At 34.6% G+C, this 23,467-nt stretch overlaps 1 protein-coding gene across 2 annotated transcripts in view; it reads right to left on the reverse strand.

Moving 5' to 3' along the window:
* Positions 1 to 736: 736 nt before the first annotated feature.
* The window catches only part of LOC132036523 (probable RNA-dependent RNA polymerase 1), a 31,603-nt gene continuing 8,872 nt past the window's right edge, over positions 737 to 23,467 (reverse strand). The window contains exons 3-6 of one of the 2 annotated variants that reach the window (XR_009409600.1): positions 4,027 to 5,891; positions 3,110 to 3,260; positions 985 to 1,994; positions 737 to 912 (exon numbers count right to left, since the gene is read on the reverse strand). Coding sequence is in view for 1 of the 2 variants with exons in the window: in XM_059426876.1 (XP_059282859.1) it covers positions 1,176 to 1,994; positions 3,110 to 3,260; positions 4,027 to 5,891 (2,835 nt within the window). In the remaining variant the exon portion in view is untranslated. Of the gene's footprint in view, positions 1,995 to 3,109; positions 3,261 to 4,026; positions 5,892 to 23,467 lie in introns of both variants that reach the window. The other variant, XM_059426876.1, reaches the window with a different exon arrangement.

The following is a 23,467-nucleotide window of genomic DNA, read 5'->3' on the forward strand; positions in this document are numbered from 1 at the left end:
GCTAGAAATAGTTCAAATATCTAAAAATAGAGTAACCAATATATGCCTAAATTATAGTGGACAATTTGAAAGGAAGGGAATGCACAAATTTTTTTAGAGCAAGTTCGAGTATGTAATTATTATTAAAGGATAAATGCATATCTTTATATATATATATATATATATATATATATATATGATATGATATATATATATATATATATATATATTTATATATATATATATATATATATATATATATATATATATATATATATATATATATATATTTATATCTTATATATATATATATGCTTAAATATTTATATATATATATATATATATATAGAACTTTTAAATACAAATATCTTTTATTAGTCTTGGAAGATATGATTTTTTTTAATTTCATATCTGCCACTGCACCTATTTTTCCCATAATTCCCAAATAATCACCATAAGGATAATCTTCACAATCAGGGCAATAACAAGAAATATGGAGTCGAATAGCAGAAAATATGGAGTCAAATTGCCTTCCAATACCAAACAAGTTACCAAAATAATTCCAGACTGGAAGGCTAGAAATTCACTGGAAAAAAAACATGACAAATATCTTCAGGTTGTGAGATCCTGCAACAACTGAAATTTAATTTGATGATTGACAAACACTGTTGGAAAAACCAGGTCCCTTAACACAACATTCATAATATTATAACAAAGTGATCACGTGTCAAGCAGATGCTGAAGAACGAGGCAGTACTATCCTTGGAAACTAATCAAACGTTTAATGGAACAAAATGAGTGAACATGCATCTAAATGGCAATATTCTGAAAGGGAAACCATCACTAAAATGCACAGCGAATTATTTCGATGGAATCCCTTTCTCTCTACAGGTATGAATTGAATCTTCTTAGGCCCTGATAAGGTAAGGAGCACTTTCTCAACTTTAAGTAGCACAAAAATCAGATTTACAACAAAGTCAACCAAGTTACACCACCACAATATACATTCTTGGTGAATTTCAGAACAAGAGTTTTTCCAATTCACGCACAATAGTCACAAAACAATATTGACAGAGTGATCTAAGTTTTTAGGCAAATAGGCATAATTTAAAGTAGGTCCTTACATTATATCAATCATAGCAATTCTCTTACCTTTCTTACATTATATAGATCAGCTTAACGCTTACTTGGAAACCTTATATCAACTCCATGCGACTCAGCTGATGCCCGAGAGATGACAAATGGAGAACCGGCCTGTTACGTGCTTTCTCTTTCTTAATCTGGATCAGCTGGTCATAAACACACCAGGGAAAGCTAATGAAATGATCTCTTTTCAACCCCTGATTGTAGCAACCCCAATATCTAGGATGATATGTAACGTGGTACCAAGCGGAAGCCTTTGCTAACATGTCATCTATATCACTACGCCTCTTGAACCATGTCCTTGCCTCCTTCCTCAAAGACCTCACAGCAACACCAATGGCCTCTGCATCTCTTCTGCGGTCAAAAGTTTTTGATGCCTTCATGATGCCACCACTAAGTATTTCAGCCTCCGTTTTTATGCCATAGTAGTCCATCAAATTACCAAGCTTGTTGTCATATTCAGTTTTGTAATCAAAAGCTTCGTCGATGTAATCTTCAAATCCATCAACTTCCAAATCAGCATCATATGATCGCCTGGCAACATCCCTTGTGAAGGTCGCGATAGAGCTAGACTGAGGTGCTTTATCCTTCACTTTCCTGAAAAGCTTGCCAATAACTCTTTCCGAGTAATACGTTTGCTTGTCTGGCTTTTCCATGAAGTCTGGGTATTCTTTAGGGCGCAACCGAGATGGTATTTCAGCAGGAACACCAGTCTTTGGAAAGTCAACTGCAATTGAAAAGAGCTGAGCAAGTTCTTTGCATGGATCACTCATGGCCATATCAGGTTCTCTGTCTGCAACTACGACGTGTGCATTTGCTATGATTCCCAAGCTGTCATTCACAATATAGTTTGTGAAGTACTCTTCAACTTCCTGACAGTGGAAAAGGAGTTCCTCAGTACTTGTAATTGCATTACACATCATGAAGCTATGCAAAAGTGTTTTTTTGTTCTTTTATCCCAGTTTTCCAATAGCGAAGGGCAAAAATATGGTACTTTTGGCTACTTTTTTTTCTTTCTTTTTGCTACTTCAGGTGGGAACTAAGGCGCAAAACGCCAATTCTCTGATAAAACTATACACGATATTAAATTTAATTTCACTAATTGTTTCTTGTTAAATATTTACACATTAGAAATTTACATAAGCATTATTTCAAAATTACAGTAAGCCAAGATCAATTATGAAGAACATGTATTCTAAAAAAGCCAAGATCAATTATGAAGAACATGTATACTAACAATCCTAACTTACACACCAGACTAGATTCAACTGAATCTAAGTCTTGGAGAAGGTAATCTCAGCAATAGAATAAGTGGACTAATATGAAGCGATGATAAAAGGCTTAATACATAGACAACCCCTCAAACTTGCCATCAAATTTCATTTAGACACTCGAACTACGACTTGTTCTAATTGAGCATTGTTTTAATTGAGCACCTAAACACATGATAAAGTGTTTGTATTAGACACTTCCGGTGCAAATTTTGGAATTTTATTTTGCGCGTCCCATTACGTAGATAAGTTAGCCACTTAAAATATGTCACCTCCTTTAATTATATGAATTAGTCTCAATAAGCCGTAAAACCTCAGGCATGTTCCAATTGAGGATAATGTGTATAACTAAAGGAGATAATATATTTTAAGTGGTTAATTTATCTACGCAATGGTCACTTCCGATCACACACAAAAGTTTTCAAAATTTGAACTGAAAAGTGTCTAATAGGAACATTTCATCATGTGTGTTGATAGATTTGTTCAATGAATCCCACTCTGGAACATTGTCGACTTTAAATCCATCGCCTGGACTTGCCTTGTTCGTCGGAAGTGCCTTAGATGAATTTGCTAGCAAGTTTGAGGGGCTGTCTATGCATTAAGCCTTGATAAAATGGAAAGAATACTATCAAGACCATGCCAATTCTCCCAGTGATGCATCAGAAGCATGATATTTTTGGAAGTAAAACTAACTAGTTGTTCGAAACTAGGGGTACCTCAATTGTGACATCATGATCCAACTCTGTGCTGGGTGCTGGACTATAATCCATCGCCTGGACTTGCCTTGGCGGAATCAGGTCTTGATCCCAGCAAACAAAGTAGATATCCCCATCCAGATCACTCCCAGAACATTCATTTGGATGAGGTCTGTCATCAAAGTTTTAACACTGATTAACAATGCCATGAAAAATGATAGAAAGAGTTCATAAGGATGGAAGCTAGTTTTACTAGAAAGAACAATTAATAAAGTTCACATTTGAAGACAAATTGAGAATATTCCAGATAGATGAAATACTGCAGAATTATAGTTACAAAAAAAGTTGACCCCATAATTATATAAAGTTGCATCAGTTCCACAATCATCAGGGACATATGTAGTTTCCTATGAAGAACAGTAAAGACTATGTAGAATGTCATCCTTCCAGACTTCAACTCTATGGAACTCATAACATATACTACAATGAACCAATGGGGTTGAAAAATGAGAGACTAGGGTGCAATGGTATGAATGACGTATTTTTTCAGAAAACATTTTTTGAAAAATTATTTCAGTCAGACCAAGCATACTGTGTAGGGGAAAAAGACGTTTTTTTTATTGGTGATGCCAACAGTAAATACTATAAAACAATAAAAATTCCACTTTCTTTTCAGTGCAAACACAATGTAACTTCATAACGGTCATGTAAAGCTACAAAATTTCGATTATATGCTTCTTTCCAGAATGAAATTTCATGACTATAGATTCCAAATATAAGCTTCTTACAAGGGTAGGTGCATTTTATTTTTAAGTTTTTTTGAATGCACTCATTAAAAGAAGTAACACGTTGATAGTTGGTAAGACCAGGCAAGAAATGGTAAATCCTTCTATAAGATTGCATTTAAATCAAACAGTTCCAACGTAAATTTTTTTTACCTTTTTCCTTTCTGGGGAAATACAACACAATCTACCATGTGGTGCAATGCTGGAACATCTACAGCCCTTAAAACACGAATATCACCAGGATGCAAGCATGGATTTTTTGCAACAACCACGTTTCCCTTGAGAATGAAATTATAGTTGGCGGATCTACTGTCATTAAAAGGGTGCAAATCCTCATAAAACTGTCTACGTCCAGCGCCAGTAAACTGAACAAACACCTGACCATATTCCAAGGTTCTGGATTCATCCAAACATCCCATCATTGCTCTTCCATTTGGAATAAATATTCTTGTTCTAGTCCGCAAATCGAGCAACTTGGATGCCCGGAAAGCTTGCAGCATCATTGAAAGAAAGGGCTCCTCATCAGGCATATAACCACAATTTAGCATCTCCTTGAGAATATTAGTGTTCTCTCCAGGAGACATCAATTCCAAAGCCTCCTGTGCCTTGAAAGAATCATGCAAGATAGCATCAAGCTGCTCTACGGCTTCATTTTGCTTCTGTTCGAGAACATAATCTTTCACCCCAAGTGTAGACAAGAGAGTAACCAGTTGACGATTAAGATAACAAGGCTGATATTTGCTCCATGCCAGGACATCTAACTTTATGTTGTTTGATTCATATTTCAGCATGCTCTTTCTCAAAGACAACTTCATTGATGAATATTGATCAACAGCCACAACACCTTTATATCCACCATAACGAATCTGGAAAGCAGATGGAGTATATTGAAGGCCACATTTTGTGGCAACTCTACGAGCAAAGTCAGCAGATATTTTTCCAATTCCATCAGAAAAGACATAGTTGGTTCCATGAACCTTCACGTCAGGAATAAGTTCAATCTCATCCCTACCAACACTCAATGTCTCTCTGGAGGAACCAAAAGATTGACCAAGTCTGGCAGCATATTTTGCGACATTCCTGATCTGCTGAAAATCACCCATCCATGTTCTTATATCATTTGCAGTAAGTCCAGGTCTTGATGCAAACATCCACACTGAATTATCCCGCAACTGGCTCGATGAAAATGCAAGAAATTCAAATTTTTTATCACCAATTACAAAGCCATTCCGCAGAGTTGATAGGATCCTCTCATAGATGTCTGTCCTGATACCATTTGCTTTTGGTAATAAGTCAGTAGAATACATTTTCTCCCACTCCTCATCAACAAAAGAAACTCGAAGAAAGTTATCTATGTCTTGAGAATAATTGCGCAGAACCCGATTGGAAACATTAACCTCTGGACCACAAAAATAAACTTTGCATGGTGTTACTAGGACCCTTCTTACGTACAGCAATCCGTCATCTAAAGTGATGAACGGAGATTTTGGAACTTGTTTACGCCTGAGATACTCATCATACTGCTCAGTGATCCACCTCACTGGATCATAACAGCACTCCTTTAAATAGTACATTTTCTCTAAGGCGTGCTCAATGCAAGCAATATTTCTCCTTTGAGGATCAACTAATCGGAAAAAGTAGACATTTAATGCTAGCCAGGGTATGCATCCATGCTGAACCATAGAACTAATTTTGAACAATATCTTGTAGGGCAACGCAACTCCTTTGGGGGGCTGGACAATGGGAACCAGAGGCAATTTTTGAGAGAAAGAAGAAGAGGTGAAACCAGTCTTCTGTAAAGTAATTTGGTTTTCACGTTCTGCATAGTAAAAAAAACTCTCACGGAAATTTGGAAGTTGAACACCATTATGAAACTCCAAACATAAGCTAGAAGATAGCCCTATCCAATTAGCTGGAGTGAAATCTGTTGTCCTCACCCACTGATCATCAGGAGTTTCCTTAAAGAAGCTATAACAGGATTCTTCAAGTCTCTTATAGATCCGAGGAGCACCAAATAACTAAATCATAGAAATTGAATGAAAAAATCAATAATGAATCTTATTGTAGACCACCCATCAATCAGTTCGGGCAGGACAGAGCACAGGGAAATAGGCTACATCAAATTCTAGGCTCAACCTATGATCAGGTAAGGTCGGATACTGCAGACGCGGATTTAGAACTTGAAGTGTATCAGTTTCTACTATGACCTCAAATTAATTTATATATATATTGAGTTTACATGAATTCATATCTACCTTCCACCATTAGAGATATTTGATAACTCTATCCATTCAAATATAAATAAATATTTGTATAAGAAATATTTATTGGCGGTTACGATAATATATCTGTAAATTTTCATAATCTAATAATCTCAATTTTGTACCACCAAGTAATGTCAAAACAATTTCATACATTTAGAATAGTTCAATCTATTTTGAAGTAAAAAAAAAAAGAAAAGGTTTAATCCACTATTTATAAGAAATACTCAACTCTACAGGACACTTCTTTTTTTTAAAATTTATCAAAGTCGCCATCAAATTGTTCATTTTTATATATTGCATAACATTTATTACTCTTTAATTCATGTGAAGATGTTTGACTGGGCGCGAAATTGAAAGAAAAGAAAGATTCTTGAAAATTATGGTCTGGAACAAGTTATTAGAAATTTTGTGGCTATAAATCATCTCATTAAGGTTAAAACAAAAAGTTTAAAATTAGATTTTTATTAAATATGAAAATGTCATTCTTTTTTAAACTGACTAATTAGAAAAGAATGTTACCTAAATGGCAACCAAAAAAGTATAAAATTTGAATTATTTATTTCAATAACCTAGCACATTTCAAGGAAAAAAATATAAAATCTAGTCTCTTTTATTCATAGTTTTATAATATACTCCGATAAAATAAAATTTTGGGGACTTCAATATGGGAGGCCTAAAGCAATTGCTTTAATGGCTTCCCCCTAAAGCCGGCCCTGCATGTTAGCCGGCCCTGCATGTTAGCCGGCCCTGCAGCTTTAATGAGAGTGCAAAAAATTCAAACCTAAAAGTCTTTGCTATTTGGAAAATTAGGCTTTTAGTTGTACTGAGTTTTATGCTATTCCTGTGTCAGTGATATCAATGTAAAATGTATAGTATAAGAGAAAAAGTTTACATCTTTGAGAAATGGGAATAATTTCGGATAACGTTAAAGAGAGTATTAATGGTAAATTGGGACATATCCAGAACTTAATTAATTGTTCCATATAAATATAGCTTCGAAAGTTGAAATCCAAGAATCTAATATAGAGGTTATAAGATACACTAACAGAAAGAAACAATCTACCATTCTGGGGAGATCAAATAGGCTTACTATGTTTGAGCGGTATTTTTTCAAAATTTTCGTGTTATACATCACATATATTGTTTTTGCATCATATCTATGCTAATTGATATGGAATACATCAAAAACTAGTGTGTGTGTATATATATATATATATATAATATGAAGGGATATATTAACTGATGCAACTATACTCGTGAAGGAATTTTGCAAATACAGTAGAAAAGTTGCTTTTTTTTTTTTTTTTTTTTTTTTTGAGAAGGTAACATGAAGTAGAAAAGTTGCTTTCACATTCTTTAACTTAAAAGATCGTGAGCAGACAAGTCATAAGTCTTGAAGCATGTGGACTATGTATGTCAACTTACATAAATAGGCAAGCGAGACGCTTGGTTTATTTAATTAACTAGCGGTACCAAGCCCGTGTAGAGCACAGACCCAAGTTTAACTGTTGTAATATCTTTACCTAACGTGTTTTTTTTATCATGATGAAATTTAAGTTGTTAAAAAGAAATTTTTAACTCGGTATCTGTGTTGGTTGGAGGTAGCAAGGTACTCCGTGGATTTCGTCGAGGTACATGCAAGCTGGCCTGATATCACGGTTATAGATAAAAATAAAACTGTCAATGTTCTTTCATCGTTTTTCGAGTTTTCTTCTTTAATCGAAACTAAGCACATAAAAAAATTAAACTAAAGGGCTATCCAAATGGCTCTAGTCTATGATACAATCTTTTTGCACCTAGTGATATCTGTTAGGTCCAAGGTTTCACCTATTAATTTTGATGATAACAAACCAACATAATTATTAATAAAAGAATATTTACTTGTGGTAAATTTATTTTTGGTATAGGTTTATTTGATGAAGAGGGATTTGGTGAAGATCTAATCAAATATGGAAAAGAAGATATTACGGGATGAAATTACGGAAGAAGATGTGGAAGAAAAATACTTACTCAAATCAAGGTACAAGAAGTATGGGAAGAATATTTACTACGATCCTATGGAAGGAAAATATTCACAAAGGAAAAGATCAAGATCAAGATCAATACGGTACTTAAGGAGGTCCAAAATCTACGGAGCATCAAGATATCCAGAAGATGGATGTGACTACATTCAAATTAATATAAATCAAGATCCAAGGTGAAATGAAGAGGATCTTGAAATTCTCTTGGGTTGATTAAATAAAAGCTCATATTTGTACAAGCCAGAAAAGAAAAGAAATATTTGAATTTGCATTTCAAATATGAATATACATCTTCTACGAGTTGGAAGGAAAGAAAGATCTCTACTACAAGTCTACAGTTACAAATCTCATGAAGACCATGGAGATTTAGTTTATTATGAAGATTTGTTGACTATGGAAGGAGGATATTGAGTGAATATCAGTTATTGAAAAAGATTCTATTTTCCATAATCAAGAATGGAAGATTCAGGGTGTTCAAATTACTACCATCAATTATGAAAGAATATTTTATTATATTCTATATCTTGGAAAATCCATGTGTTCAAGGAAAGTAAATAAGAGTTGTGGCTCAAGGCAGAGGCAAACGGAAATAAACTATTGCTGGCATCTATTTAAGAAGAAGTGGACAAAAAAGGGAAAGTTTGGTACTAAGAGGGTGTTTGGATGAGCTTATTTCTATAAGCTGTTTGCAGCTTATAAGCTGAAAAAAATAAGTTGGGGTAGTCCAACTTATTTTTTTTGGCTTATAAGTCATTTTAAACTTTTATAAGCCGCTTTAGATAAGTTAAGTCAAATAGGCCCAATTATTTTTTGAGCTTATTTTAAGCACAAAATGACTTTTCAGCCAAACACTCAAAAAAGCTGAAAACAGCTTATAAGCCAACTTATAAGCCAATCCAAACGGGCTCTAAGTTATTGCTGGCATCTATTCTACTTGGAATATTTTACAAGTCAACATAAGGCAATCAAAGAAGGGCAATGCGCACGGTACTAAGTTATTAAAGGAATGAGTACAATTATCATTCCTTAAATAAAGATTCTCTGTTAATGAAACAAGGATGTCCAAGTTCAAGCCCGTAGAAGCTATTCAAGTAAGTAATCAATTTTATGGAAAGAGATTTGGTGGATCGTATCACTACTACAGAAAGAGATTCTTACATCGGTCAAATTCAAATGAACCAGTATAAATAGGAGCAAGCAAAGCGAGATGATTCACGCAGCCACTTATACTTTCGTCTCAACCTTCTCAAGTTCTTTGCTCTACTTTTCATAAGCATTGTAATCCTGAGTGACTTACTGTGTAAACAAAAAAGAGAGGAGAGATATAGTATAGTTGGTGAGGCTTTGTATTGAGCGGTTGTGTCATTGTTCGTTTCTTTGGTGAGCGAGTAAAAACCAAAGAGTCGTTGTTGGTGAGCGAGTGAAAAACCAACTTTGTGCGTTATTGGTGAGCGTGTCAAAACCAACCCTTGTTCGTTGTTGGTGAGCGAGTGAAAACCAAACTTGTAAACGTTGGTGGTGAACGAGAAAAACCACAAAGGCTGTACTCAACTAAAACTACAAAGAGCTTAAAAAGATAACCTCCTTGCAACCCAAGGGGACTGGATTAGGATACCACATTGGTTCAGAACCAGTATAAAAAATGTTGGTGTCATTTATTTTACTACTCACATATTATATTCTGCACCCTTATTATTTATTGTGGTTTATACTTGTGCAAATCGAAGGATCGATAATTTTGTGCAGGGTCTCGCTATCAGTCAAGACCCAACAAGAGGGTCGACTAGATTTTTTTTTAACGAAGTTTACAATTCACCCCCCTCTTGTACTTTCAATTGGTATCAGAGCCTCGTCTCACATTTTTGTTTTTGCTTAACAGCAAGTGAGGAAAGATCCATGGCAGGGCATCAAATTACTGAAGCTATGTTTCAAGAGGGAATCTCAACAAGCAGGCCACCCTACTTCAATAGTTTATACTACAATCAATGGAAGGATAGAATGAAGATCTATGTTCAATCAACAGATTATAGAGCCTGGCTAGTTATTAAGAATGGGCCGAGGCCTATTCCGAACAATAGTGCTGGAAAGAAGGTCGAAAAAGAGACATCCATATTTGACTACACAAAAGAACAATTGGATATTATTCAAACAAATGCTAGAGCAATATACCTGCTCCATTGTGCTCTTGGTGAAGAAGAATATGAGAAAATATCCGCTTGTAAAACTGCTAAAGAAATATGGGACAAATTGGAAGCCGTCCATGAGGGCACCATAAAAGATAAGGTATATCAAGAAAACTTGGATAAGGCATCCAACAACGTCAAAAGGAAAAGAAGAAAGAAGCAGAGAGCTCAAACCATCCAGAATCAAGAGGTCCAACAAAGAGAGAACATACACTGCTACGAATGTGGTAAACTTGGACATATTAAATTAAAGTGTACTAACAACAACAACAAGAAGAATTCCAGAACTTCAAGTTGGAGCGACGAGGATGAATCTGATAAAGAGAGTAATCACGGAGAAATGGCGCTCATGTGCTTCCTGGAAAGAAAAGAAACCGACAAAAATCACAGAACCTCTTCTTCGAGTGATGAGGAAGAAACCGACGAGGTATGTCATACTCCTATCATGACTTGTAATAATTGTGATGATTTGCAGGAAACTCTAGATCTAGCTTTGAAAGATTTGCAAAGAATTCTTGGTGCATTCAAGAAAGTTCAACGAGAAAAGAAAGACTTGGATATTCGACTTAAGGAATGTCGACTAAATATGACTTACTTCAAGAAGAAAATTCTGAGTTGCACAAGCAAATGAAGACTTTGCACAAATCTTCTAGTCACCATTTTGATCAATGGAAGTCGACTCATCTCCTTAAGAACTATCACACTGACCGAAAAGGGATCCACTAGTAGATGCCCTACTTCAACCAAGTCAACTCGGTAAGGTTCAAGTGACTAATAAGGTAACTCGCAGTGAGCACTCTTATTCTCATATTACATGTCATTACTGTGGTAATTCTGGACATAAAGCATTCACATGCAATTATGCTAGAAATCATGTAAGATCTAAATATGTTTGGAGACCCAAACACTTACATGCATCTCCAACTACACAATTTACTAACCATGAAGGACCCAAAGACACTTGGGTACCAAAAGCAAACTAATTTGTTTTGCAGGAATTCCTTGAGTCTAGCCATAAACAGAATGATTCATATTTTCATGAATTTGATCAAGGAACAACATATGCTCCAAAGTTCATATGTATTCTACAATAATAAAGGAGCTAGAACATATGATGGTAAAGCTGAAATGATTGGTATTACTGAAGTTTATTCAAGTTTTTCTACTGCATTAGGCTATGTATATCGAACTATTGATTTAAGCTTAGTCTGGTAGTAGTCAACTGTAGATGGCTTGAGTCGATTAATTGCATCATGCTACTATTTTGTTGATAACGGTTATAACATTGACCTAGAGATTTTGAATAACTAGAATACATGGCTTGCCCTATTTTAAAATCTAAATCTGTCATAAGTTATTAGGACAAGCAAGCATGCAATCTTTATTGATATAATACAAATTTGATTCATATATATGTGGGTCGAGATCATTCTTGAAGGAATCACATGTATTTGCTCTCTTGGTAAGAATACTAACGCCTCATTCAAAGCCCAAGAACGTTGTATAACTTGAAGCCTTCATAACCTTTTCATATGGACTTATTCAAAATCTTGAAGGCAAGAGGTATGTATTTCTACGATTGATAATTATTCACAAGTACGATTGATAATTATTCACAAGTTACATGAGTTATGATTTTTTATCTATCTTAAAGAACTCTTCATATGGATATGAAAAGGAAGAAAAATCATTTGATTATTCTCATCCTTTGGTTGCAAATGTCTATCGTCATGGTAAGGACAAAGTGGTAAAATTCATGGTATATTCCGTAATCTTTACTACTTATAATTCTTATGGCTTTTAGACAATCAGTTATAAAGATCTTTATGCACGTTCTCTTTAGACTAATGTTTCTTGAAGTGAAATTGAGCATGAAAATGAAGAACGTACTCTGGACAACAAGCAATATATTGATGAATATGTATGTACAAGCTTAACCAGAACGTCATGATGAAGCACTGAAAATAAATGAAAGATTCCAGCAATGCAAGAAAAGTTGAACGCAAATGAAGGAGATAACATATGAGAACTTATCTCCAAGACAAACGAGTTGAAATTATGGATAATCAGATGAACCTGATCGAAATGGTAAGGTTGTGAGAACTAAGGGTAAACTTGTAGCCCAAGGTTTCACAGCAAGAAGGTTTGTTTCATTCTTGAGATTTTATTAGTATGTTAGTTCTCATGAGCATATTATAAAGCCTTTAAACTATTTCGAATGCATGTCAAAAGTAATTCTCTAAATGATTTTACAACTAAAAATATTTTGTCAAGCATATCCCAATAGTTTATCTTCTAAAAGAGTACTTATGCTACCAGAATTTTTTGATTTGAAACCATCTCAAGAGAACAGTAAGAGAAGTTGATTTCTCTTTGTTCCAAAAATCATTTTCAAAAATCATGATTGTAATTTAATAGTTGCCTATATTTATATCATGTAGTACTAACGATAAGGTGTACAAAGAATTTCATAAGATTTTACAAGGTATTCGAACTTGGGATGATTACGAGGGTGAGTTAACATTCTTCTTCAAGTTTCAAATAATGCAAAGATAGATGAAAGGTTCTTCAAAGAAAGCCAAGTATTCAAAAGGATTACTCAGGAGATTGTGTATGGAAAATTCATTGTACATGAATACTCTAGTAAGCTCATCCTATCTCTCTCGCATAGAAGAACATCGGTAAGTACACAAATCAAATGAAGTGTCAAGGTATGATTAACTCTCTATTGTATTTCAATAATTATTAGATCAGACTTTTGTGAGATACTTTTCAAGTCACCCTGGTCAATAAAATGATTATTGAAATTCCTGGTTCGCACTCAAAAATTTGATTTATATATTCAAGAACTAACAGTTTTGATGTAGCGAGATACTCTCAGATACAAATCTTGCAGAGACAAAGTTGGTCGGCAGAAATCATTTTCTCTTGTTCATGTATATCATGAAAATTCAAGAGCTTCACAATTTTATCTATAGCAGATAAAAGATTACATGAAAATCTGCCTTGAGGACATTGAATATCAAATGGAGATATCTTATCACATTGAAGAAAGAAATTACTATGATAATATATGGTGGATAATTTTGCATCCTTTTCTGGTGAGAAAGATTAATTTTCCTCTTAACTCATATGTTCTTATTTGTGGGTTTGGAAGTTCATGATAGCTAATTTGTGTTTTTTTCCAAATAACGTACTCCTAAAATTGACTCAAAATATTTTCACCAATTGGCTCTTATGCATTATGTGGTTAGCAACCCTTTAAGAGGATTGATATGATTAATTGTTATCTTTCTCAAACTAGAGCGAAATTCCTTCTTTTCAAATTGAATTTTTAATGGGAATTTCTCAATCACTCTCAGTTGACTTGTATTGATCACTAATTTAGCAGATCTAACATGTTCTAATTGTTATGGTCTATGTAATATTTTGAAATTTGATTAGTCGATACTTTTTCTATAAGTCGTTGACTATATGATCTATGTCACCCTTTTGATGATGCCAAAAGGGGGAGAAGTTTTCCTGTACAAAACATTTGCTTCGTTAGTATCTTCGGACAGAAATGCACAAGAAGAAAGAGAAAGCATAAAGTGAGGGGGAGCCACTCCTTCAAGAGTCAAGGAACATACATTCGTGGGGAGCTCACTAATTCGTGGATGTTCACATCCTTCTTATCATCTTTGATTCTATCTTTTATTAAAATTGAAAGTTTTGTACTCAATGGTTTGCCATCATCAAAAAGGGGAGATTGTTAGGTCCAAGGTTTCACCTATTAATTTTGATGATAACAAACCAACATAATTATTAATAAAAGAATATTTACTTGTGGTAAATTTATTTTTGGTATAGGTTTACTTGATGAAGAGGGATTTGGTGAAGACCTAATCAAATATGGAAAAGAAGATATTACGGGATGAAATTACGGAAGAAAAATACTTACTCAAATCAAGGTACAAGAATTATGGGAAGAATATTTACTACGATCCTATGGAAGGAAAATATTCTACAAAAGGAAAAGATCAAGATCAAGATCAATCTGGTACTTAAGGAAGGTCCAAAATCTAGATAGAGCATCAAGATATGCAGGAAGATGGATGTGACTACATTCAAATTAATATAAATCAAGATCCAAGGTGAAATGAAGAGGGTCTTGAAATTCTCTTGGGTTGATTAAATAAAAGCTCATATTTGTACAAGCCGTAAAAGAAAAGAAATATTTGAATTTGCATTTCAAATATGAATATACATCTTCTACGAGTTGGAAGGAAAGAAAGATCTCTACTACAAGTCTACGATTACAAATCTCATGAAGACCATGGAGATTTAGTTTATTATGAAGATTTGTTGACTATGGAAGGAGGATATTGAGTGAATATCGCTTATTGAAAAAGATTCTATTTTCCATAATCAAGAATGGAAGATTCGTGGTGTTCAAATTACTACCATCAATTATGAAAGAATATTTTATTATATTCTATATCTTGGAAAATCCATGTGTTCAAGGAAAGTAAATAAGAGTTGTGGCTCAAGGCAGAGGCAAACGGAAATAAACTATTGCTGGCATCTATTTAAGAAGAAGTGGACAAAAAAGGGAAAGTTTGGTACTAAGTTATTGCTGGCATCTATTCTACTTGGAATATTTTACAAGTCAACATAAGGCAATCAAAGAAGGGCAATGCAGCACAGTACTAAGTTATTAAAGGAATGAGTACAATTATCATTCCTTAAATAAAGATTCTCTCTTAATGAGACAAGGATGTCCAAGTTCAAGCCCGTAGAAGCTATTCAAGTAAGTAATCAATTTTATGGAAAGAGATTTGGTGGATCGTATCACTACTAAAAAGAGATTCTTACATCGGTCAAATTCAAATGAACCTATAAAAAGATAAATAGGAGCAAGCAAAGCGAGATGATTCACGCAGCCACTTATACTTTCGTCTCAACCTTCTCAAGTTCTTTGCTCTACTTTTCATAAGCATTGTAATCCCGAGTGACTTCTCGTGTAAACAAAAAGAGAGGAGAGATATAGTATAGTTGGTGAGGCTTTGTATTGAGCGGTTGTGTCATTGTTCGTTTCTTTGGTGAGCGAGTAAAACCAAAGAGTCGTTGTTGGTGAGCGAGTGAAAAACCAACTTTGTGCGTTATTGGTGAGCGTGTCAAAACCAACCCTTGTTCGTTGTTGGTGAGCGAGTGAAAACCAAACTTGTAAACGTTGGTGGTGAACGAGGAAAACCACAAAGGTCAGACTCAACTCAAACTACAAAGAGCTTAAAGAGATAACCTCCTTGCAACCCAAGGGGATGGATTAGGATACCACATTGGTTCCGAACCGGTATAAAAATTTCTCGGTGTCATTTATTTTATTGCTCTCATATTATATTCGCACCCTTACTATTTATTGTGTTTTATACTTGTGCAAATCGAAGGACTCGATAATTTTGTGCAGGTTGTCTTTATCGCCGATCGGCACCCAACAAAAGTCGACTAGATTTTTTAACGAAGCTTACAATTCACCCCCTCTTGTACTTTCAATTGGTATCGAGCCTCGTCTCACATTTTTGTTTTTGCTTAACAAAGAAAAAGCGAGGAAAGATCCATGGCGTGGCATCAAATTTATCAAGCTATGTTTCAAGAGGGACTCTCAACAAGCAAGCTACCCTACTTCAATAGTTTATACTACAGTCAGTGGAAGGCTAGAATGAAGATCTATGTTCAATCAAAAAATTATAGAGCCTGACTAGTTATTAGGAATGGGCCGAAGCCTATTCCGAACAATAGTGATGGAAAGAAGTTTGAAAAAGAGACATCCATATTTGACTACACAAAAGAACAATTGGATATTATTCAAACAAATGCTAGAGCAATATACCTGCTCCATTGTGCTCTTGGTGAAGAAGAATATGAGAAAATATCCGCTTGTAAAACTGCTAAAGAAATATGGGACAAATTGGAAGCCGTCCATGAGGGCACCATAAAAGATAAGGTATATCAAGAAAACTTGGATAAGGCATCCAACAACGTCAAAAGGAAAAGAAGAAAGAAGCAGAGAGCTCAAACCATCCAGAATCAAGAGGTCCAACAAAGAGAGAACATGTCTGCTACGAATGTGGTAAACTTGGACATATTAAATTAAAGTGTACTAACAACAACAACAAGAAGAATTCCAGAACTTCAAGTTGGAGCGACGAGGATGAATCTGATAAAGAGAGTAATCACGGAGAAATGGCGCTCATGTGCTTCCTGGAAAGAAAAGAAACCGACAAAAATCACAGAATCTCTTCTTCGAGTGACGAGGAAGAAACCGACGAGGTATGTCATACTCCTATCATGACTTGTAATAATTGTGATGATTTGCGTGAAACTCTAGATCTAGCTTTGAAAGATTTGCAAAGAATTCTTGGTGCATTCAAGAAAGTTCAACGAGAAAAGAAAGACTTGGATATTCGACTTAAGGAATGTCGGACTAAATATGACTTACTTCAAGAAGAAAATTCGAGTTGCACAAGCAAATGAAGACTTTGCACAAATCTTCTAGTCACCATTTTGATCAATGGAAGTCGACTCATCTCCTTAAGAACTATCACTGACCGAAAAGGGATCCACTAGTAGATGCCCTACTTCAACCAAGTCAACTCTGGTAAGGTTCAAGTTGACTAATAAGGTAACTGCAGGTGAGCACTCTTATTCTCATATTACATGTCATTACTGTGGTAATTCTGGACATAAAGCATTCACATGCAATTATGCTAGAAATCATGTAAGATCTAAATATGTTTGGAGACCCAAACACTTACGCATCTCCAACTACACAATTTACTAACCATGAAGGACCCAAAGACACTTGGGTACCAAAAGCAAACTAATTTGTTTTGCAGGAATTCCTTGAGTCTAGCCATAAACAGAATGATTCATATTTTCATAGAGGCTGATCAAGGAACAACATATGCTCCAAAGTTCATATGTATTCTACAATAATAAAGGAGCTAGAACATATGATGGTAAAGCTGAAATGATTGGTATTACTGAAGTTTATTCAAGTTTTTCTACTGCATTAGGCTATGTATATCGAACTATTGATTTAAGCTTAGTCCGGTAGTAGTCAACCGTAGATGGCTTGAGTCGATTAATTGCATCATGCTACTATTTTGTTGATAACGGTTATAACATTGACCTAGAGATTTTGAATAACTAGAATACATGGCTTGCCCTATTTTAAAATCTAAATTGTCATAAGTTATTAGGACAAGCAAGCATGCAATCTTTATTGATATAATACAAATTTGATTCATATATATGTGGGTCTGAGATCATTCTTGAAGGAATCACATGTATTTGCTCTCTTGGTAAGAATACTAACGCCTCATTCAAAGCCCAAGAACGTTGTATAACTTGAAGCCTTCATAACCTTTTCATATGGACTTATTCAAAATCTTGAAGGCAAGAGGTATGTATTTCTACGATTGATAATTATTCACAAGTACGATTGATAATTATTCACAAGTTACATGAGTTATGATTTTTTATCTATCTTAAAGAACTCTTCATATGGATATGAAAAGGAAGAAAAATCATTTGATTATTCTCATCCTTTGGTTGCAAATGTCTATCGTCATGGTAAGGACAAAGTGGTAAAATTCATGGTATATTCGTAATCTTTACTACTTATAATTCTTATGGCTTTTAGACAATCGATTATAAAGATCTTTATGCACGTTCTCTTTAGACTAATGTTTCTTGAAGTGAAATTGAGCATGAAAATGAAGAACGTACTCGGACAACAAGCAATATATTGATGAATATGTATGTACAAGCTTAACCGTAACGTCATGATGAAGCACTCGAAAATAAATGAAAGATTCTAGCAATGCAAGAAAAGTTGAATGCAAATGAAGGAGATAACATATGAGAACTTATCTCCAAGACAAACGAGTTGAATTTATGGATAATCGGATGAACTCGATCGAAATGGTAAGGTTGTGAGAGCTAAGGGTAAACTTGTAGCCCAAGGTTTCACAAGCAAGAAGGTTTGTTTCATTCTTGAGATTTTATTAGTATGTTAGTTCTCATGAGCATATTATAAAGCCTTTAAACTATTTCGAATGCATGTCAAAAGTAATTCTCTAAATGATTTTACAACTAAAAATATTTTGTCAAGCATATCCCAATAGTTTATCTTCTAAAAGAGTACTTATGCTACCAGAATTTTTTGATTTGAAACCATCTCAAGAGAACAAGAAGAGAAGTTGATTTCTCTTTGTTCCAAAAATCATTTTCAAAAATCATGATTGTAATTTAATAGTTGCCTATATTTATATCATGTAGTACTAACGATAAGGTGTACAAAGAATTTCATAAGATTTTACAAGGTATTCGAACTTGGGATGATTACGAGGGTGAGTTAACATTCTTCTTCAAGTTTCAAATAATGCAAAGATAGATGAAAGGTTCTTGAAGAAAGCCAAGTATTCAAAAGGATTACTCAGGAGATTGTGTATGGAAAATTCATTGTACATGAATACTCTAGTAAGCTCATCCTATCTCTCTCGCATAGAAGAACATCGGTAAGTACACAAATCAAATGAAGTGTCAAGGTATGATTAACTCTCTATTGTATTTCAATAATTATTAGATCAGACTTTTGTGAGATACTTTTCAAGTCACCCTGGTCAATAAAATGATTATTGATTTCCTGGTTCGCACTCAAAAATTTGATTTATATATTCAAGAACTAACAGTTTTGATGTAGCGAGATACTTGTCGATACAAATCTTGCGGGAGACAAAGTTGGGCAGTAAATCATTTTCTCTTGTTCATGTATATCATGAAAATTCAAGAGCTTCACAATTTTATCTATAGCAGATAAAAGATTACATGAAAATCTGCCTTGAGGACATTGAATATCAAATGGAGATATCTTATCACATTGAAGAAAGAAATTACTATGATAATATATGGTGGATAATTTTGCATCCTTTTCTGGTGAGAAAGATTAATTTTCCTCTTAACTCATATGTTCTTATTTGTGGGTTTGGAAGTTCATGATAGCTAATTTGTGTTTTTTTCCAAATAACGTACTCCTAAAATTGACTCAAAATATTTTCACCAATTGGCTCTTATGCATTATGTGGTTAGCAACCCTTTAAGAGGATTGATATGATTAATTGTTATCTTTCTCAAACTAGAGCGAAATTCCTTCTTTTCAAATTGAATTTTTAATGGGAATTTCTCAATCACTCTCGATTGACTTGTATTGATCACTAATTTAGCGGATCTAACATGTTCTAATTGTTATGGTCTATGTAATATTTTGAAATTTGATTAGTCGATACTTTTTCTATAAGTCGTTGACTATATGATCTATGTCACCCTTTTGATGATGCCAAAAGGGGAGAAGTTTTCCTGTACAAAACATTTGCTTCGTTAGTATCTTCAGACAGGAAATGCACAAGAAGAAAGAGAAAGCATAAAGTGAGGGGGAGCCACTCCTTCAAGAGTCAAGGAACATACATTCAGGGGGAGCTCACTAATTCAGGGATGTTCACATCCTTCTTATCATCTTTGATTCTATCTTTTATTAAAATTGAAAGTTTTGTACTCAATGGTTTGCCATCATCAAAAAGTGGGGAGATTGTTAGGTCCAAGGTTTCACCTATTAATTTTGATGATAACAAACCAACATAATTATTAATAAAAGAATATTTACTTGTGGTAAATTTATTTTTGGTATAGGTTTACTTGATGAAGAGGGATTTGGTGAAGACCTAATCAAATATGGAAAAGAAGATATTACGGGATGAAATTACGGAAGAAAAATACTTACTCAAATCAAGGTACAAGAATTATGGGAAGAATATTTACTACGATCCTATGGAAGGAAAATATTCTACAAAAGGAAAAGATCAAGATCAAGATCAATCTGGTACTTAAGGAAGGTCCAAAATCTACGGAGCATCAAGATATGCCAGAAGATGGATGTGACTACATTCAAATTAATATAAATCAAGATCCAAGGTGAAATGAAGAGGGTCTTGAAATTCTCTTGGGTTGATTAAATAAAAGCTCATATTTGTACAAGCCAGAAAAGAAAAGAAATATTTGAATTTGCATTTCAAATATGAATATACATCTTCTACGAGTTGGAAGGAAAGAAAGATCTCTACTACAAGTCTACGAGTTACAAATCTCATGAAGACCATGGAGATTTAGTTTATTATGAAGATTTGTTGACTATGGAAGGAGGATATTGAGTGAATATCGGTTATTGAAAAAGATTCTATTTTCCATAATCAAGAATGGAAGATTCGGGGTGTTCAAATTACTACCATCAATTATGAAAGAATATTTTATTATATTCTATATCTTGGAAAATCCATGTGTTCAAGGAAAGTAAATAAGAGTTGTGGCTCAAGGCGAGAGGCAAACGGAAATAAACTATTTTGGCATCTATTTAAGAAGAAGTGGACAAAAAGGGAAAGTTTGGTACTAAGTTATTGCTGGCATCTATTCTACTTGGAATATTTTACAAGTCAACATAAGGCAATCAAAGAAGGGCAATGCAGCACAGTACTAAGTTATTAAAGGAATGAGTACAATTATCATTCCTTAAATAAAGATTCTCTCTTAATGAGACAAGGATGTCCAAGTTCAAGCCCGTAGAAGCTATTCAAGTAAGTAATCAATTTTATGGAAAGAGATTTGGTGGATCGTATCACTACTACAGAAAGAGATTCTTACATCGGTCAAATTCAAATGAACCAGTATAAATAGGAGCAAGAAAAGCGAGATGATTCACGCAGCCACTTATACTTTCGTCTCAACCTTCTCAAGTTCTTTGCTCTACTTTTCATAAGCATTGTAATCCGAGTGACTTATCGTGTAAACAAAAAAGAGAGGAGAGATATAGTATAGTTGGTGAGGCTTTGTATTGAGCGGTTGTGTCATTGTTCGTTTCTTTGGTGAGCGAGTAAAAACCAAAGAGTCGTTGTTGGTGAGCGAGTGAAAAACCAACTTTGTGCGTTATTGGTGAGCGTGTCAAAACCAACCCTTGTTCGTTGTTGGTGAGCGAGTGAAAACCAAACTTGTAAACGTTTGTGGTGAACGAGGAAAACCACAAAGGTTTACTAACTCAAACTACAAAGAGCTTAAAGAGATAACCTCCTGCAACCCGAGGGGATTGGATTAGGATACCACATGGTTCCGAACCGATATAAAAATTTCTGGTGTCATTTATTTTATTGCTCTCATATTATATTCGCACCCTTACTATTTATTGTGTTTTATACTTGTGCAAATCGAAGGACTGATAATTTTGTGCGTTGTCTCGCTATCGAAAATGGCACCCAACAAAAGTAGGTCGACTAGATTTTTTTAACAAAGCTTACAATTCACCCCCCTCTTGTACTTTCAATTGGTATCGAGCCTCGTCTCACATTTTTGTTTTTGCTTAATGTTAGCAAGTGAGGAAAGATCCGTGGCGTGGCATCAAATTACCCAAGCTATGTTTCAAGAGGGAATCTCAACAAGCGAGCCACCCTACTTCAATAGTTTATACTACAATCAATGGAAGGATAGAATGAAGATCTATGTTCAATCAAAGATTATAGAGCACGGCTAGTTATTAAGAATGGGCGAGGCCTATTCGAACAATAGTTTGGAAAGAAGGTCGAAAAAGAGACATCCATATTTGACTACACAAAAGAACAATTGGATATTATTCAAACAAATGCTAGAGCAATATACCGCTCCATTGTCTCTTGGTGAAGAAGAATATGAGAAAATATCCGCTTGTAAAAGCGCTAAAGAAATATGGGACAAATTGGAAGCTATCCCGTAGAGGGCACCATAAAAGATAAGGTATATCAAGAAAACTTGGATAAGGCATCCAACAACGTCAAAAGGAAAAGAAGAAAGAAGAGAGCTCAAACCATCCGAATCAAGAGGTCCCGACAAAGAGAGAACATACTGCTGCTACGAATGTGGTAAACTTGGACATATTAAATTAAAGTGTACTAACAACAACAACAAGAAGAATTCCGTAACTTCAAGTTGGAGCGACGAGGATGAATCGATAAAGAGAGTAATCACGGAGAAATGGCGCTCGTGTGCTTCCGGAAAGAAAAGAAACCGACAAAAATCACGGAACCTCTTCTTCGAGTGATGAGGAAAAAACGACGAGGTATGTCATACTCCTATCATGACTTGTAATAATTGTGATGATTTGCGTGAAACTCTAGATCTAGCTTTGAAAGATTTGCAAAGAATTCTTGGTGCATTCAAGAAAGTTCAACGAGAAAAGAAAGACTTGGATATTCGACTTAAGGAATGTCAGACTAAATATGACTTACTTCAAGAAGAAAATTCTGAGTTGCACAAGCAAATGAAGACTTTGCACAAATCTTCTAGTCACCATTTTGATCAATGGAAGTCGACTCATCTCCTTAAGAACTATCAGTTGACTGAAAAGGGATCCACTAGTAGATGCCCTACTTCAACCAAGTCAACTCTGGTAAGGTTCAAGTTGACTAATAAGGTAACTGCAGGTGAGCACTCTTATTCTCATATTACATGTCATTACTGTGGTAATTCTGGACATAAAGCATTCACATGCAATTATGCTAGAAATCATGTAAGATCTAAATATGTTTGGAGACCCAAACACTTACATGCATCTCCAACTACACAATTTACTAACCATGAAGGACCCAAAGACACTGGGTACCAAAAGCAAACTAATTTGTTTTGCGTGAATTCCTTGAGTCTAGCCATAAACAGAATGATTCATATTTTCATAGAAACTGATCAAGGAACAACATATGCTCCAAAGTTCATATGTATTCTACAATAATAAAGGAGCTAGAACATATGATGGTAAATTGAAATGATTGGTATTCTTGAAGTTTATTCAAGTTTTTCTCTGCATTAGGCTATGTATATCGAACTATTGATTTAAGCTTAGTCCGGTAGTAGTCAACTGTAGATATGGCTTGAGTCGATTAATTGCATCATGCTACTATTTTGTTGATAACGGTTATAACATTGACCTAGAGATTTTGAATAACTAGAATACATGGCTTGCCCTATTTTAAAATCTAAATCTGTCATAAGTTATTAGGACAAGCAAGCATGC

This window comes from Lycium ferocissimum, chromosome 11 (genome assembly GCF_029784015.1).
Source record: "Lycium ferocissimum isolate CSIRO_LF1 chromosome 11, AGI_CSIRO_Lferr_CH_V1, whole genome shotgun sequence".
Lineage (NCBI taxonomy): Eukaryota > Viridiplantae > Streptophyta > Magnoliopsida > Solanales > Solanaceae > Lycium > Lycium ferocissimum.